Below are 20056 nucleotides of genomic sequence, written 5' to 3' on the forward strand. Positions count from 1 at the left end.
ATTAATATTTCTCAAAAGCTACATAGGTATTTCTAATATGTGGCCAGGTTTGAAAACTACTTGAAACTAACTCAGGTTCTGGACTAGTCTGACCCAACTAATTCCAGACCTTTCATGCAGTGAATGATACTGACTTGTAAGTGCTGGACTAAATGTGCAACACAAAAGTGGCATCACAAGTTTCTTGAGAAAATAATATCACCCTTATACTTAACACATTTCAACAGTGTTATTCCCCTGAAGACTATTTAGGTAACACTGCCTTTACCAAGAATCTGAATTTGAGCACTGAGGTGTATACATCTATTTTTGGACTGCCCTTGTTAAAACAGTCACTTGGAAAAAAGGAAGCTCGAGCCTCTTCAACTTAATACTCTCCTTAGAGTAAATACAGGTTTATCTTATCTGCTGGAGGTCTGATCAGTGTTAACCCAGAGACTGCAATCTGATGAAAGGATCAAACTAGGCTCATACTTTCACCAGAAAGAGAGTCCCTTTAAAAAGAACTAGAAGGGACCAAGTCTCAGGAGGTAGCATATGCTTTAAGACCACCAAAGTTCTCCTGACAAATAATGAATGAATACTTCACATATTCTTTAAAAACATCTTTAGGGCTGCTTATAGTTTTTTTTGTTTGTTTGTTTGTTTTTTAAGGGAAGTCTCAAATGTTAAACCTAGAACAAACATGACCAAGTCCATGGTCTGCACTCCAAAGCAAGGATAAGCAGCTCTATACTCTCCAACCTCTGCCTTTCTATCTAAGTCCTTCCTACTCAGAACTACAATTCCCCAGCTCCCATTGTACCTTCAACTCACTTTGGTCTTGTTTGCCATCCAACTCCTACATTCTACATTGGCAAAAACAAAGAAATACCAAATAATTTTTTACAATACATTTGTCACCACATAGTAGTTGGAAACCATTCTCGTCTGAGAAACAAAACAAACCCTCAAAGACTACACGATCTCAGATGAAATTCTGTATTTTCAGATTCTTACTACCAAAATCATTCCTCTACACTTGTCAGAAATGTTACAAGATATCATTTATATACAGGAACAGCACATATAGACACAGGTACCAATTATAAACTTTTAAAATATCTGACGGATGGTACCCAAATACTTGATACTTCCTCTCTGCTTTAAAATAGTGCACTTATTTTCCTTGGTCAAATTTAAGAGTCATATATATAAAATGATATGAAAACAGATCTAATCCTATCTCCTGGCATAACTCTGCCCAAATCGACCAGCCTGAGTAAGATAAGGTAGCATCTCAACAGCTTACTCAGGGCTTAATCACTAGCACAAAGGAGGCACTCTGGATTGATGGAAGAGATTACTTATATAATGCAGATGAAGAGGATAGACTTGCTCAGAGCCAACACGCAAAATCAGTGAACGAATCAGAATTAAAATCCAAACCAACTGGCGAATTTTTTGTTTAATTATAAGCCCAATGGTACTTTGTATTGAATACATGTTCTTAACAGGTTTACATGGATTCTTCTAGGTTTTAAATGATGTTTAGTTTGTTTTCAAAAAGAAGATTTTCTATCTGTCCTCATAAGGAACAGGCCAAATGTAACATTATACCAGTATATTTTTTGTGGCTAGGTTTTTATTCACAAGAACATATGTTAAATTCTCCCAAGAGCTGGGTGCCATACAGGGGAGACTGGACAGAATACCTTGTAACAGCAGCAGCCAAGAATTATTGACCATGTGGGGTGTGCCATGCACTGAGATAAATTTTTGACGTTCACTATTTCACTTGATCCACACAACCATATTAGGAAGCAGATTCTACTATATACCAATAAAGAAATTTAGGATTAAAGGAGGACATAATGAACATGGTCATATATGTAGAAGTGCCACACTTGTGAAAAGAATCCAAGTGAGGTGACACCCGAGTCTATGATGTTACATACTCCTTATTAACACATGAAAGAGACTAACATCATCCATCAAATCGACGTGTATTTATTGCACAAATTTCCCCTAGAACTGGGAGGTTATTATAATACAGGTGTACATTTGAGAAATGTATACAGAACAAGGAACAAGTATGTACATTTTACATATCCCACCATCTAAATAACTTAAGAGAAAGCAGAACAATCTCATAAGACATCCACCAGAAGTAGGCATGGTGTAAAATCTTTTTTTTTAAGTGATCATCCCCAGTGTATGCCAATTGCAACAAAATGAAATCTGTGCTAGTATGTTTATTGCACTTAACATTTTCAAACTCAAAATTAAGACACATTAGTAAAAGCTAAAAATATTTCAAAACAAACCAATTAGTTTATATACAAGGAAAAATTAGTTTTAAATCTATAATGTAAAAGATCCCTTTTTCATTTCCTGTTGCAACATTAACAGGGTTTTTTTATTCCCTGTTGCATCAAACAGGTTTTTAAAATATGTAACACATAACTGTTTGTACCATAAGAAGCTGAAAAAATTATTTTGAACAGGCCAGAACTCTTTTCACATTCATCATAATGATCACACTTTAAAGAAGTAGCAGCTCATTCCTTGGGCTTTGTGTAAGGAAAAACATGACTATGATGAAGGCAGTAGAAATTACAGAGGGTTAGGAATTATAAAACTCAGGAATCCTATAAGGATTAATGATTCTATTAAGAAACTAAGGTTCTTCCTTCTGAGCAAAGCTTAGTTTTAAAAGGAACGGTAGTAGCATGGGCCATCCATTTACTGAAGACTAGATTTCCTAAATGATAGAGATTTCAAACAGGACTGTGAATCATTTGATGATTAATTAAAAAAAGAAAACAAGCAAAATCAGACATTATCTACCTGCTACATACATATCATTTGAACTACAATAAAAAAAAATAATGTACAGTGGCCCCCATATGAATCTGTCTATACTCTGAATTCTGCCAAAGAGACTGACTATAGAATCCCAAACAATAAAAGAGGGAAGAATTTCAGTAATTAATGGAATAAGAAACTCAAGCCAAAGAAAACAGATCTATAAATGCTCCTTGGCAGCAAGTCATCCATGGGAGACTCAGGTATTAACTGGGACCAGGTGACAGGACACAGGGGCAACAATGATTACAGGCACAACAATTTCAGGTTTACACTCCATTAAAATAACCATTTCTTTTCTATTAGAGAGTTCATGAATACATAAAGAACAAAGCAAAATGTGACCCAACACTATAAATTCAAGGCCAAAGACTAAACAAACCACAGAAATCATCCTTATTTACTGAAAATTCAAACAGCAAGAATGAATGTATTATACAGTAATTATATTGAGTAAGAGAATAGCAAGTAGTTTTTTTTAAGCTAATCAATTAATTATGATGAAAATAGTCCATGAAAGCAGAAACCAATTTCACTTTCAGCATTAAAAGTATCTTAAATCAGGTAAGTAAAGAATAAACTATAATGTAGTATTCAAGTAAACTGAGGTAGTAGAGCATAATGAAAACTTTATCTACCCATCTTTATATTTACATTACTTACAAGAGTTTGGTTCCATATTAGCCTTTCTTATAAGCAACACTCTACAATATATACAAAAAATATTAACAACTGAAAAGTGAAAATTCTGAAAACAAATTAGATTTTGGAAGGGAGGGGCTGTTAGAGAAAAGAGAGTAATTTTAAGAATTAATAAGCTCTATTAGTGTAAACTGATTATTATGAAGCAGTGAAACAAACATTCAGTTCCTATGGGTTCAAGAAGGGCTGATATTGAAAGCAAAGGCCTTGGCTACCTGAGCACTTTTAAAGAAAACAGTATTATTTTTCCCAATGCTTTGGTGCAATTTTTAATCCTAATTTTTATTTATTAAATTAGATGCAAAAATGTAAATACTAACATTTATAAGAATTAGCTTATTCTTACAAACAAAACAAATGGTATAAAGTAGTATTTTTATTTGGGGAACCTACATTACTCAGCCTTAAAAAAAGATTGGCTCTAGTTATGTTTTAGGGTGTGTGAAACAGATAATTCACCAGAAAGCAACATTTCAACACTATTTACAACTGATACTAGTTGAAAATATTTTTTTTAAAAAGACATGTTTACCAATCAATCTTGTATTTCTACCTCTGCTTCTTTAAAAAATAGATACATATGTACACTTGGATGGATAACATACACACATTTACACTCATTATTCTGGATTATTATAATTAACAGGCTATTTAAAATAGTTTGAGAAATACTCTAAAATTAGCTATTTTGAATTGAAAAACAAAAGAATAATCAAGTTTTTATAGGTCTCCATACCTTAGAAATAAGGAATCCAAATTAATTAAATGACTGTTTCTGAGTCATTTAATTGTGAGATATCCAATGCTATTTATGGGTGTGGCAACACAGGAGTGATCATATGAAATTCCTTGATGATATTCATTTTGTAGAAATTTCTATACTTTGGCTTTTTCAAATGCTTTCCCTAAATATTATTTATGCTGCTTTAGGCTCACTTGGTTAAAAATATACCACCACCCAAAAGTCCAGCCAAAAGGAAAAAGCAATCCAATGATCACACAATATGTACTGCAATGCAGGATACCCAGGCATTTGACTCATTCAGATGGAAGTCTAACAGGGAGAAAAAAAGCCATAAATGCATGTTGCATCTGCTTCTTTAGTTTCTATTTAACTTTCTACCAAAGTTAATTTCTAATGACCTTTGTGTTAAAGGAGTATCTGAGCAACATATGGAGAGTGAGTGCTTGCTACAGCAGCCAGAAGAGGAAGATCACTGGATTCAATCCTGAAATAAAGAAAACAAAAATTTCAGGTTAGGCATTCTGTACCCAGGACATGTGTCCTACAGGCAGTAAGTGCTACGGGTAAAGTCACACTATATCTCAGATGTCAAGAACGTAGGGCACTCTGGCCAAAAGGAAAAGGATAAGAAGAGAGTTGAAGATAACACAAGCTGGAAATTTTTCAGTAAGTAAAAACCAGAGCCAAAGATTTTTTTAAAAAGAAAGTCTCTGAAACCCAACAGCAACAAGATCATGCATGTAGGAAAGCATATCACTGACCTGCTAATGGACCATGTATCAGGGCAAGGGACAGTATGTAAGAAATACAATAAATAATAGAAAAATTGTGTGCACCCATACTGTTTTGGATACAAATGTTTTCTTATTTTAAAAAAAAAGGTTTTTTTTTAAATGTTTATTTATTATTGAGAGACAGAGAGAGACAGAGCATGAGCATGGGAGGGGTAGAAAGAGGGGGAGACACAGAATCAGAAGCAGGCTCTGGGCTCCGAGCTGTCAGCACAGGGCCCGATGTGGGGCTCGAACCCACAAACCATGAGATCATGACCTGAGCCGAAGTCAGATGCTTAACCGACCGAGTCACCCAGGCGCCCCTGGATACAAATGTTTTTATAAAAAGAAGTACTGGGAAGAAGTAATGGATGCTTCTTAAAAATTCATCCTACCACAAATAATTTATAGGGGAAAAAAAGGCCAATAAAGACAGAAAAAGTTATGCAGATTCATTCACAGAGAATAAATCTGAGTAAAATCCTATTACATTTTTTCAGCTAGTAGCTTAACAAAGATGAAAAAATTTGCTAATAGGCAGCAGTAGGAAGAGGTAGCTTCCTGCTGTCTGTGAGAATCTATTCTGATATTTTTTGGATAACCTTTAGTACTACCTATCACAATAACTAACAATATCTATCAAAAACTTAATACACATGTCCTTTAACCAAAAATTCTACTTCTAAGAATTTATCCTACAAACTTCAAAGATGTATATTCATTTCAGCACTAATTTGTAACAGCAAAAAACCTGAAAATAATTTAAACTCTATCAAATAATGAAATGCTATACAACCATTAAAAATAAATTAGTATGTGCTTGTATGAACATTCAACATCTATTCCAAGGCAAATTCCAGGACGATATGTAGAATACAAACTAATTTATATTTTTTATCCTCTACATTTAAAAATTCTGTAAGAAGAGACAATCCATCAACTATATGGGTGAGGGTTAGAAGTTGAGGAAAAGACACTGATGAATTAATTTTAATTTTATGCCAAAATGCACTGTAAAATCTGGTTATATGCATAATAAATTAAAAGCTAGTTTAAATTAAAAAAAAAAGACATGACACACACAGAATCATCTATGTCCAGTCTAGATGATGAGGATTAACACTGATCAAAGAATTTAATTTGGTTTCTGATGCACAGTTGCTACTTAATGTTGACTTTCCCTCCCTTCTAAAAAGCTTAATTTTAAAAATTTCTACCTTGTTTTAATTTATTCAACAGGATTTCGAGAAATTGACATTCTCACACACACACACACACAAATACACACACAAAAAGTAGCCATAGAACATAGGCAAAGTGACTACAGAATATAAGGAAAAGGGCTATACAATGCCTCCCACCAACTTCCTGTTCCTCCTTCAGTTGGCATTTTAGAAAAGTGTCTTTTCCCCAGGAGTAACTGCAAAGTAAACAGATATAATATAAAGATAATAGGGAATGAATAGTAATATGTAGATAATGTTCTACCACCCACAGAATGGTGTTACTTCAATCAGCTCATGTGGATGGCAGGTCATATGCTGGGAATGATGAGTTTTAACACATAAATGAATAAAAATGAATACTTACTTATTTTCACTAAGATGAAAATTCAGATTTTAGTTCATTTTTATCTGACCATATTCTCAACTTACTGTAATAGTACAAGTGGAGGCCAGGGATGTGCTTTTATATGGTATAGAGCGACCCAACTGGTAACTGTTCAGCTTCTAACAGGAAAATAACTTAAAATGAAAAAAGGCAATTCTGAGGAACGAACATTCCTTTTCTAAAGAAAGTGTAATGAGGGGGGGCCTGCGTGGCTCAGTCGGTTGAGCCTCCGACTTCAGCTCAGGTCATGATCTCACAGTTCCTGAGTTTGAGCCCCACGTCGGGCTATGTGCTGACAGCTCAGAGCCGGGAGCGTGCTTCAGATTCTGTGTGTCTCTCTCTCTTTAACCACCCCTACTTGTGCTCTGTCTCTGTCTTTCAAAAATGGATAAACATAAAAAAAAAAAAAAAAAGGAAAGTGTAACGAGAAAACAAAGCCAGAAAAGAAACCATAAACATACCCTAGAACCACTCCTAGTTCCTTGACATGGACACGCATCTGTCCTCTCAGGTATTCAGACAGCATTTTGCTCTTGAAGTATAACTCCTGTAATCGGTCTTCGAGATGCATTACACACTGCAGTGAAGGTAGAAATTCCAAAGCATCACATTTGTGACAATTCTGTTTAGTTATTTGTATATAAATTAAAATTTTGAGCACATTTTTAAAGCACATAATTTTAACTAAAGGAGTGTAAATTTTTTTCTTGCTTATATCAAACATTTAGATCCTACAGAGATTTTTTAAATGTTTATTTATTTATTTTGAGAGAGATAAAGAGAGTGGGAGCAAGGGAGGTTCGGAGAGAGGGAGGGAGAGAGAATCCCAAGCAAGCTCTGCACTATCAGCGCAGAGCCCAATGTGGGGCTCAATATCATGAATCCATGAGATCATGACCTGAGCCAAAATCAAGAGTCAAATGCTTAACTGACTGAGCCATCCAGGAACCCTGTGTTGTTTTTGTTTTTTAATGCAGTAAATTATGCACAATATAAAATTTTCCTTTTTAACCATTTTTACGTGTACAACTGAGAAGCATTAAGTACATTCAAAAAGATGTGAAACTACATTCAAAAAGATGTGAAACTATCACTACACATTTCCATAGCTTTAAAAAACACTTTTATTCCAAATTTGATAAATATAATACTCATGATACATTTCAAATATATTTACATAGAACAGGGTGCATTCTACTCTGGGGAGTTAAAGAAAAAAAGTCTACAACAGCTCACAGAGAATGCTCAATAGTCCTTACTAGAAAAGAGAGGTTTCTAGGCTAGAACATTAAAAACTAAAACACATACACTCCATTTATCAACTAACTTGCTCAATTAAATACAATAGGCGATTTTTCATGTGAATTAATGCTATACATGTATGAGGACAAAACATGAGTTTCAGGTGTTAAAACACTAAATTCTCAGGATGCCTGGGTGGCTCAGTAGGTTCAGCAGCAGATTATCGATTTCAGCTCAGGTCACGATCTCGGTTTGTGAGATCAAGACCTGTGTCCAGCTCTGCCCTGATAGCTCAGAGCCTGCATGGAATTCTCTCTCTCTCTCTCTCTCTCTCTCTCTCTCTCTCTCTGCCCCTCCCCTGCTGTGCACCCTCTGGCATGTGCACGCTCTCTGTCTCAAAATAAATAAATATTTAAAACAAAAACAAACAAAATCCACTAAATTCTTGCAGACCATTCCTTTCCAATGAAAATCAACTATTAAAACTGCTAACAGGTGTGACTGGCTGGCTGGTTCAGTCTGTAGACCATGTGACTCTTGATCTCAGGATTGTGAGCTTGAGTCTCACACTGGGCATGGAGCTTACTCAAAAAAAACAAAACAAAACTGCTAATAACAATCCATTTTCTTCTTGGAAAAACAAAACAGAAATTATACATACACACACACACACACCTATAAGCTTTACATATAATTTACATATATCTGGGAATTTACTATATTAACCATTTTTAAGTATACAATTCTGTGGCATTAAGTACAGTCACAAAGTTGTGCAACCATCATCACAATCCATTTCAAGAACTTTTTTTCATTTTCCCAAACAGAAACTCTGCACCCATTACATAATAACTCCTCATTCCCTCCTTCCCCCAAGCCCTTGGTAATCTCTATCTACTTTCTATCTCTATGAATTTGCCTATTCTAGATACCTCACTTAGCTAGAATCATATAATATCTGTCCTTTTCACTAATTCTACATAGCATAATGTGTGCAAGGTTCATCCATGCTGTATCAAAAGGTATTAGAATTACATTCCTTTTTATGACTCAAATATCCCATTCTATGTGTTATACCACATTTTGTTTATCCATTCATTTGTTGATGGATATGAGTTATTTCCAACTTTTGGCCATTGGAAATAATGCTGCCATGAACATGACAGTACAATTATTTGAGTCCCTGCTTTCAAATGTTTTGAGTATCAACCCAGAAGTAGAATTGCTGAATCATGGGACAATACAACGTTAAACTCTTTAGGGAACTGCCAAAGTGTTTTGCACAGCAGCTGCACCATTTTACACTCCCACCAGCATTGCGCAAGGGTTCCCATTTCTCCACATTTTGGCTAATCCTTGTTATTTTTGTTTTTGATCGGAGCCATACTTATGGGTGTGAAGGAGTATCTCACTGTGGTTTTGATTTACATTTTCCTAATGACTAATGATGTTGAAGATCTTTTCATATGCTCAATGACTGTTTGTACATCTTTAGAGAAATGTCTATTTGCCAACTTTCAAATTGAGTTTTTCTTTGTTGTTGTTGAATTGTGGGAGTTCTCTATATATTCTGGACACCAATCTCTTGGAAGATACATGATTTACAAATATTTTCCCCTACCCTGCACATTGTCTTTTCACTTGTTGATAATGTCCTTTGATATACAAAAATATGAATTTGCTGAAGTCCCATGTATCTACTTTTTACTTTTCTTGCCTGTGCTTCTAAAATTTTTTTTAATGTCCATTTATTTTTGAGAGTGAGATAGAGAGAGAGAGAGAGAGAGAGAGAGAGAGAAAGGCAAGCAGGGGAAGGGCAGAGAGAGAGGGAGACACAGAATGCAAAGCAGACTCCAGGCTCTGAGTTGTCAGCACAGAGCCTGGACATGGGGCTCAAACTCACAAGCTGTGAAATCATGACCTGCCCCAAGTCGAACACTTAACCAACTGAGCCACCCAGGCATCTCTGTGCTTTTGGTTTTAAATCCAAGTAATCAGTGCCAAATCAAATGTCATAAAGATTATCCCCCAAGGTTTTCTTCAAACAGTTTTATACACAGTTTAAGCACTTAAGTTTAGGTTTAAGTTTAGGTTTAAGTCACATTCAAGTTTGAGTTCATTTTTGTACATGGCATAAAGGGCTCAATTTCATGCTTTTGCCATGTGGATATCCAGTTTTCTCAACACGATTTATTGCAAAAGCTCCTTTCCTCTTTGAATGGTCGTGACTCCTTTGTCCAAAACCAACTGACCATGTAAGTAAAGGTTTATTTGGGGGCTATCATATTCTATTGCTTTATGTATCTGTCCCAAAGCCATATCAAACTGTTTTGAAGATTGTCACTTTGTACTAAGTTTTGAAATCAGGAGGTGTGAGTCCTCCATCTTTTTCTTTTTTTAGGATTATTTTGGCTCTTTAAGTCCTTTGAGAGACCATACAAATTTTAGGATACTTGATCTATTTCCTCAAAAAAAAAAAAAAGGAAGTCATTGGGATTTTTTGTAAGGATTGTACTGAGTAAGTAGATTACTTTGGGTAGTACAGTCATCTTAATAATACTAAGTCTTCCAATTTATGAACACTAGATGTCTTTTTCTTTATGTATGTCTTTTATTTCTTTCAGCAATGTTTTCTAGTTTTCAGTATACAAGCCATTTGGGTCTGGTCAAATTTATTACTAAGTAATTTATTCTTTTGATGCTATTTTAAGTGCTTTCTTAACTTCCATTTTAGATTGTTCATTGCTAGTATATGGAAGTACAACTATCTTTGATGATTTTGTACCTTGCAGATTTGCTGAATTCATTTATTAGCTCTATCTGTTCTTTTATGGAATCTTTAAGTTTTCTACATTTAAGATTATGTCATCTGCAGAGATAATTTCACCTTTTCCTTTCCAATTAGGATACTTTTTGTTTCTTCTTCTTGCTTAACTGCTCTGCCTAGCAATTTCCAGTACTATGTACAACAGAAGTGGTGAAAGTGGGCATCCATGCCTTGTCCTTGATCTAAGGGGTAAAACTTTCAGTCTTTCACCACTGAGAATAATGTTAGCTGTAGATTTGTTATATGTGGCCTTTATAATGTTGATCTACAGAGGTTTTTAACTAAGCTGTATTAGATTTCTCCTAAAAAGAAAAAAAAAAGAACTTTGGAAATTGGAAATGGTGTCCTCAGTAAGAGGTTATTCAGTATTAGAAGAGGGGTCATTCAAAGTCCTGACACAACAATGAGGCTCTAGAACGCAATGGCATTCTGCACAAAGATGGGGCAGGGGCGCAGGCATTGCATATCCATACCTTACATGACACAAGTCAGGCACTAAATTCTGGCTGCTGCAACCATACAATATACAGAAATGTTCACATCTCTTTCTGAGTTTGGGCTGCCATTACAAAATAGCACAGATTCAATGATTTAAACAACATTTCTGGATGCTGGAAGTCCAAAGATCAGGGTGCCAGCAGGGTCCAGTTCTGATGAGAACTCTCTTCCAGGCAGACAGAGCACTGCCTGTACCTGCATCCTCACAATCTCTTTTGCTTTTCTTAGAAAGCCACTAATGCCATCATGAGGTCCCCACCCTCATCACCTAATCTAACCCTAATTACCTCCCAAAGGCCCATCTCCGAATAGAATCCTATCAGGTGTTTGGGCTTCAACACATGGATTTTAGGGAAATACAAACATTCACACCATAACATCTTTCTTCCAGGCAACAGTGATGAAGCTAACAACAGTATTCAATGTAGGCACATACTAAAGTTTAATCATCTATCACAGTGCTAAATAATTCAAGCCTTACATACTTACAAAATTTGGAGACAAGTTATGCTTATAAAGCTGAAGAGTGGAATGAAGCAGGTTGGAAACAAGACTGGAAACCAATACTTCCTTTCCCAATTTATTATCTGTCATTCGTCTCTGGCTACTGGCCACTTGAACAGTCCATTTATCCATATCTGCTATAATACAGACAGCTTCTGCTATTGGTTCATCCAACACTGGATGCTGAAAAGAAGAATTCATCTTAAGATAAGCAAATGAAGTTTTCAAATAAATGTTAATGAAAATAAGGCAAGGAAGAGATACTAAACAAAAACAGAAAGAAGAATATTAAATTCTGACACCTACTGCCAAAGAATCCTTGACCATGGTAAATGGAATATTTAATTAACTCAGTAACAAATACCCTGAGATATCTTACAGAAATCATTATTGGAAAAAAAATTTTTTCTTCAAATCATCATTGGTAGAAATTCATTATCAGAAATCTATTCTTTTTTTTTTTAATTTTCATTTGAATTCTAGTTAATATACAGTATAATATTAGCTTCAGGTGTAAAATACAGTGAGTGATTCAACACTTCATTAACATCACCTGGTGCTCATCACCAGTGCCCTCCTTAATTCCCATCATCTGTTTCATCCATCTCTCCACCTACCTCCATTCTGGTAAGCATCAGTTGGTTGAACTTTGTATTCTTTAAATTTTTAAAAAAATATTTATTCATTTTTGAGAGAGAGAGAGAGAGAGAGAGAGAGAGAGAGAATGCATGTGCACATGAGTGGGAAAGGGGCAGAAAGAGAGGGGAACACAGAACTTGAAGCAGGCTCCAGGCTCCACGCTGTCAGGACAGAGCCCAACACGGGGCTCGAACTCACAAACAGCGAGATCATAACCTGAGATGAAGTTGGACACTTAACCACTGAGCCAACCACTAAGCCACCCAGTCGCCCCCTGAACTTTGTATTCTTTAATCCAGAAGTTAACTGTCACCAGTCTTTTGATCATTCAATAATTTTACTGAGTGCTAACTACTGTCAGGCAATTGAAAGAAAATATTTTTTACCTTGAAAGAGCTAAACATTTACAAAGTATGCCCAAAAGGAATTCTAATGAACAAGTTAATGGTAAGGTTCTGTGCTAACTATCCCACCTTGTCAGACATTGATTTACTTGAGCACCTCAGGGGCTATCACTTGATTACATGAAATACCTTGCTGCCTATGTTCCCTGGTTTTTCTATTTTATTACAATATACATCCACATTATGAATATAGCAAATTAAAAAGGAAACAAATCACCAAGCACTAACATGGCTCTCCAAGACACATGGTTAAGTAGGAAAAAAAAGTCAATAAACGCCCCGACACATGCATGCACATATACCCCATATACATATTATATCCCAGTTGTTTTTTAAAAATTCGTATCTATATCTAAATTAAAATGTGTAAAGAAAAGAATGAAAATACTCAAATCAAACTCTATTATGAAGATCTTTGTGAAGAAGTGTGGATGGAATATTAAGAGTATAAAGAAGGATTTCTTTTTGATTTTGTGTATCGTCATATTGTTTGAATTTCTATCAGAAGCATTTACCTAAGTGACACTTTTATAATTAGAAAGTTTAAGGTAAAATGAAAAATATTTTTAACTAACATATACTATTAAAAGGACCACAGGCACATGGCTATGCCCTTGGCTTCTATGGTTTATACACAAAGACCAAAAATGACAATCAAGTACATAGCACCACTATTAAAAAGAAATAATGGGGGGCGCCTGGGTGGCGCAGTCGGTTAAGCGTCCAACTTCAGCCAGGTCACGATCTCGCGGTCCGTGAGTTCGAGCCCCGCGTCGGGCTCTGGGCTGACGGCTCGGAGCCTGGAGCCTGTTTCCGATTCTGTGTCTCCCTCTCTCTCTGCCCCTCCCCCGTTCATGCTCTGTCTCTCTCTGTCCCAAAAATAAATAAACGTTGAAAAAAAAAAAATTAAAAAAAAAAAAAAAAGAAATAATGGTCCTAAAGGAAAACAGAAAGAAAAAAGAAATGATGCTCCTACAAGTGCTCAATATTTCAACATCTTTCTACATTTGAAAAGCTAAGGATTTATTTACTGCTGGCCATATGGAATAGCAGGAATAAAACTGAGATTAAAAATTGTCATTTGAGGGGCGTCTGGGTGGCGCAGTCGGTTAAGCGTCCGACTTCAGCCAGGTCACGATCTCACGGTCCGGGAGTTCGAGCCCCGCGTCAGGCTCTGGGCTGATGGCTCAGAGCCTGGAGCCTGTTTCCGATTCTGTGTCTCCCTCTCTCTCTGCTCCTCCCCCGTTCATGCTCTGTCTCTCTCTGTCCCAAAAATAAATAAACGTTGAAAAAAAAAAAATTAAAAAAAAAAATTGTCATTTGAAATACTTTAACCCAATGGCTTTTTTCCTTTCAAACTTGTACTCTTACCACATTTTATAGCAAAGAATGTAGGTTTGCTCCTTAGTAAACCCAGGTTTGGCACACGGAAAGGATATCCCTTTGCCTCTGTTAAAGAACAACCACTCTGAATAAAGCCTTTGGCTTGACACTAAGTAAAAAAAGACAATGGAGCTCACAGTCCTGTGTGAGAGATAAAAATAAATACAACTGGCTGTAAAAAGACCTACGTGTAACAGACAAAACAGGCATCAAGTGGGGGGTAGCAGGAGGGCAATAATGGGTTCTGTGTGATTAGGAGTTTTACAATAGAAGGAACGTAACGTTTAAGTATGGATTGGACTGCTGGTAAACAATCAGAGGGGAATATGGATAATTCTGTAAAAGACAATATCATGAGAAGATTCAAAAGAAAGAAGTAGATACATGTGACTAAATTAGTGAAAAATGATACTGAGAAGTGGGGAAGAAGAAAATAGCAAAGAAAAAGCCTGGAAAGTTACACTGTGCAAACTTTCCATGAAGCTCTTAAGTTTGTATTTGTTTTTATGAAATAATACTCAAATATTTCTTATTCAACTTTTACCAAGAATATAACATTTTTCAATTAACCAACTTAATTACTGAAATAAAATTCTGGAAATGGCACATACATCTAAAGATGTAAGCTATACCATACATTTTTAAGAAACAAGATAACAGAGGCGCCTGGGTGGCTCAGTTGGTTAAGTGTCCAACTCTTGATTTTGGCTCAGGTTGTGATCTCATGGTTTCTGAGATCCAGCCCTGCATCGGGCTTTGCACTGACAACAGGGAGCCTGCTTGGGATTCTCTCTTTCTCTTTCTGCCTCTCTCCCACTCACTCTCTCTCTCAAAATAAACTTAAAAAAAAAAGATATAAACATATATTTTAATGTAAGTATCTCTATGGTTATAAAAGAAAAATAAGGCAGGAGGTATGATCAAAAAACCAAAGTGGAGGGGCGCCTGGGTGGCTCAGTCAGTTAAGCGTCTGACTTTGGCTCAGGTCATGATCTCATGGTCTGTGAGTTCGAGCCCTGCGTCGGGCTCTGTGCTGATAGCTCAGAGCCTGGAGCCTGTTTCAGATTCTGTCTCCCTCTCTCTGCCCCTCCCCCACTCTCACTCTGTCTCTGTCTCAAAAATAAATAAACATTAAAAAAAAAATTAAAAAAAAAACAACTGAAATAACAAACTGTTAAAGGCAGATACTACTTTCAAGAGCAGTGGGCATCTTTAGGAGATTAAAATTATGAAGGGGATACATCCATTATTGTCACAAGGAAATGCCTAAACAGATAATGGGGAAACTACTATGAAACATACCTTGTTTAAAAGGTTATAAACCTTAGAAATTAACCTTACCGCTCTTCAATCAAAAGGCATGTGGCTAAGATTTTTCATTTTTGTTTGTTTTTCCCTCAAATTTTTATTCAAATTCCAGTTAGTTAACATACAGTGTAATATTACTTTCAGGTATAAAATTTAATGACTCATCATTTCCATGCAACACTCAGTGCTTATCGCAACAAGTGCCCTCCTTAATCCCCATCACCTATTTCATCCATCCTCCCCTCCCACCTCCACTCTAGTTTGCTCTCCATAGTTAAGAGTCTGTTTCTTGGTTTGCCTCTCCATATATTTGTTGTTTTTAAATGTATCTAACCCAAATCTATAAAAGCTATTTTTTTGGTAAGGAAAAGGAAAATGGTCCCAGGTTGGTAGTCTCCCAAGTGAGAAGGGTCTAAATTCCAAGCTTATGATCAGAAATAATTCAAATCAAACTTGCTTTAGAAGTTGTTAAAAAAAAACACAAGGGGCGCCTGGGTGGCGCAGTCGGTTAAGCGTCCGACTTCAGCCAGGTCACGATCTCGCGGTCCGGGAGTTCGAGCCCCGCGTCAGGCTCTGGGCTGATGGCTCAGAGCCTGGAGCCTGTTTCCGATTCTGTGTCTCCCTCTCTCTCTGCCCCTCCCCCGTTCATGCTCTGTCTCTCTCTGTCCCAAAAATAAATAAACGTTGAAAAAAAAAATTTAAAAAAAAAAAAAAAACACAAAGTTGGAGGCAGTGACAGTCATTCATTTTGACTGCTTGTTTTCATTTAATGCACTGTCATATGCAATGTTCTAATCTGATAAAATTTCAATTTAAACAATCCTAGTCTTTCTCTTCATCATCAACTTCTAGAAAAGAGAGACTATATAGCAAATGGGACAATATTCTCAGGGCAGACCTTGTAGTGACCTCTTCCACAACCTTAATTAAGCTTGTATCCTGTTTCAGATACTTCCTAGTCATAAAATGGAAAGTAGTTTATGTGAGAAACAGTAAATATAAAGACTTCTTTTTCTTTAATTTGTTTTTGAGAGAAAGAGAAAGCATAAGTGGAGGAGGGGCAGAGAGAAAGGGAGAATCCCAAGCAGGCTCCGCACTGTCAGCACAGAATCCAACACGGGGCTTAAACCCACAAACCATGAGACCATGATCTGAGTCAAAGTTGGATGCTTAACCAACTGAGCCACCCAGGCGCCCCATGAAGCCTTATTTTTCTTAAACCTTCTTTTCCGAGTTTCGTGACTTCTACAGCACACATTCATCCTCAATCTTACCAGCCTTTTTTTCTCTCCCAGCCATTTCCAGAATGTCAATACATAAACCCCCAAATCTCTTCTCTAGCAGATACTCCTACATCTCCACCCCTTTACAAAACCTCATTATTCAGTCGCCTACTAGCTATTCAAACATGGCCTTGTAAATTCCACTTTTAAACTAAAAATGTACCAACTCAACTTCAGTGTACTGTCCTCAAAACTAGCCAGTTTCTTCAATTACTTTTCAAAATAAAAATGAGACCCACAATGCTGCGGAGCAAACAGGTCTTAGAGACACTGCAAATTGCTGTTTAAACTGGCATTGCCGGGGCGCCTGGGTGGCGCAGTCGGTTAAGCGTCCGACTTCAGCCAGGTCACGATCTCGCGGTCTGTGAGTTCGAGCCCCGAGTCGGGCTCTGGGCTGATGGCTCAGAGCCTGGAGCCTGCTTCCAATTCTGTGTCTCCCTCTCTCTCTGCCCCTCCCCCATTCATGCTCTCTGTCCCAAAAAAAAATAAACGTTGAAAAAAATTTAAAAAAAAAATTACTTAAAACTGGCATTGCCTTTTGGGGCGCCTGGGTGGCTCAGTCGGTTAACCATCGACTTCGGCTCAGGTCATGATCTCGCGGTCCGTGAGTTAGAGCCCCGTGTCAGGCTCTGTGCTGACAGCTCAGAGCCTGGAGCTTGCTTCGGATTCTGTGTCTCCCTCTCTCTCTGCCCCTCCCATGCTCATGATCTGTCTCTCTCTGTCTCTAAATAATAAATAGATGTTAAAAAAATAAACAAACAAACTAGCATTGCCTTTTGGAGAAGAAACTAACCAACATACATCAAGAACACGAAAATAATCCTAATCTTAAAAGCTAGCCAATAACCCTATTTCTGAGAATCTAGCCTAAAAGAAATAATCCTAAAGTCTTTTAAAACACAGAGACAGTATTAATGTTATTTATAACAGTAAAAGGAATAAAACCTTTTAAAAGTTGAGCAATAGAGAATAGAGAACCCAGAAATAAACTCATGCATAATGTTCAATTAATTTATGATAAAGGAGACAAGACTACACAATACAGACAGGATACTCTTCAAGAAATGGTGCTGAGGAAACTAGACAGCCACATGCAAAGGAATGAAACCAGATCCCTATCATACACCATACACAAGATTCAAACCAGATTATAGCCTTGAACAAAGAACCCAAAAGCATAAAAATCCTAGAAGAACATGAGGAGTAAGCTCTTTGACACTGGTCTTGGCAATGATTTTTTGGACTTGACACCAAAAAGCCAAGGCAATAAAAGCAAACTAAACTAAAAGGTTGCTGCACAGCAAATGAAACCAGAAGCAAAATGAAAAAGCAGCCTATGTATGGAATGGGAGAAAATATCTGCAAACTATGTTATCAGATAAGAAGTTAAAATCTAAAATATATAAAGAATCATATAACTCAATAGCAAAGGAAAAAAAATCCCTAACAATCTCATTAAAACATGGGCAGAGAAACTGAAATGACATTTTTCCAAAGAAGACATACAAATGACCAACAGATACATAAGAAGGTGCTCAACATCTCTAATTGTTAAGGAAACACAAATCTAAACCACAATGAGATATCACCTCAAACCTGTCAAACAAGTGTTGGCAAGGGTGTGAAGAAAAGAGAACACTTGTGCATTGTTGGCAGGAATGTATATTGGTACAGTCACTATGGCAAACAGCATGGAGGCTCCTCAAAAAGTCAAAAACAGGACTACCATATCATCCAGCAATACCACTTCTGGGTATGCATATATTCAAAAGACATAAGCAGGCTATCAAAGAAATATCTGCACTCCCATGTTCACTGCACCATTATTCACAATAGCCAAGACAGGGAAACAACCTAGTTTCCATCAACAGATGAATGGATAAAGAAGATGTGGGGGGCACCTGGGTGGCTCAATGGGCTTAGCGTACATCTTTTGATTTTGGCTTACAGTTTTGTGGATTCAAGCCCCATGTTAGCCTCCACGTTGACAGCAGAGAGCCTACTTGGGATTCTCCCTCTCCCTCTCCCTCTGCCCCTCCTGCTTGGGATTCTCCTTTTCTCTCTGCCCCTCCTCTGCTCATGCTCTCTCTCAAAATAAATAAACTTAAAAAAAAAATTTTTTTAAATATGTGATACACACACATACACACACACACACACACACACACACACACACACACACACACACAGAATACTATTCAGCCATTTGCAACAATATGAATGGACCTTGAGGGCTATATGCTAAGTGAACTAAGTCAGTTGGATGTTAACTAAACATATTATTGCGGTAGTCATTTTGCAATATATACATATATCCAATCATTATGTTGTACCCCTTAAACTAATACGTTGTGAATCATATTTTGAAATAAAAGTGGAAAAAAGAAAGTTGAGCAATAGGAGAATGGTTAGAAAAACTAACCATATAGCAAAACAATGGAATAACCAACAAACATTAAAAACAGTATTTACAAAGTATGTTAATAATACGGGGAAATTCTCTTATATCAACTGTTAACTAACAAAACAGAATTCAAAACATTAAATACAGGGGCGCCTGGGTGGCTCAGTCAGTTAAGTGTCCGACTTCAGATCATGTCATGATCTGACAGTTCGTGAGTTCTAGCCCCACGTCAGGATCTGTGCTCACAGTCTCAGAGTGTGAAGTCTATTCAGATTCTGGATTCTGTATTTCCCTCTCTCTCTGCCCCTCCCCCACTTGCACTCTGTCTACATCTTTCTCAAAAATAAACAAACATTAAAAAGAAATTAAATATAATACCATATACATACATACTGTATATATATATATATATACATACATACACAAGGTACATATGCATTTTATATACATGTATAATATATGTAAATATGTATTTATACATAAAAATGTAAATTTTAGTGATTTACTATACTGCAGAAAAATTATGGCAAATCTAGATAAAAAATAAAGCTTGTGGGGGGGAATAATCAAAACCATATATACATATATATACTATATAGAAAAAATATGTATATGTATATATAAAAGTCCCCAATTAGGTACATATATAAAATGTATATATACACACACACATACCAATATACACATAGAATAACAACAATGACAAGAAGCTGTAAGACACAAAGAACCTAATATATACAACACACCACACAGTATAACTCTGGTATATAAACATTAGTATTGCTTTCATTATAGCCAAGGAAATCTAGGTTCCATAAGATTAAATATCTTGTCTTAGGATTCACAGATAGGAAGTGGCAAAGTTTGGGTTTTATCAGATGCCACA

The 20056-nt window shown here is 36.4% G+C and overlaps 1 protein-coding gene across 2 annotated transcripts in view; it reads right to left on the bottom strand.

The window, feature by feature from the left end:
- Positions 1 to 1968: 1968 nt before the first annotated feature.
- FNIP1 (folliculin interacting protein 1) overlaps positions 1969 to 20056 on the bottom strand; it is a 149697-nt gene continuing 131609 nt past the window's right edge. For both annotated transcript variants that reach the window (XM_030317559.2, XM_030317550.2), the window contains 3 exons: positions 11735 to 11932; positions 7140 to 7255; positions 1969 to 4778 (listed from right to left, as the gene is read on the bottom strand). In XM_030317559.2, the coding sequence (XP_030173419.1) occupies positions 4700 to 4778; positions 7140 to 7255; positions 11735 to 11932 (393 nt within the window). In that variant the 3' untranslated portion in view covers positions 1969 to 4699. The remainder of the gene's footprint in view (positions 4779 to 7139; positions 7256 to 11734; positions 11933 to 20056) is intronic.

Source organism: Lynx canadensis, chromosome A1, assembly GCF_007474595.2.
Source record: "Lynx canadensis isolate LIC74 chromosome A1, mLynCan4.pri.v2, whole genome shotgun sequence".
Lineage (NCBI taxonomy): Eukaryota > Metazoa > Chordata > Mammalia > Carnivora > Felidae > Lynx > Lynx canadensis.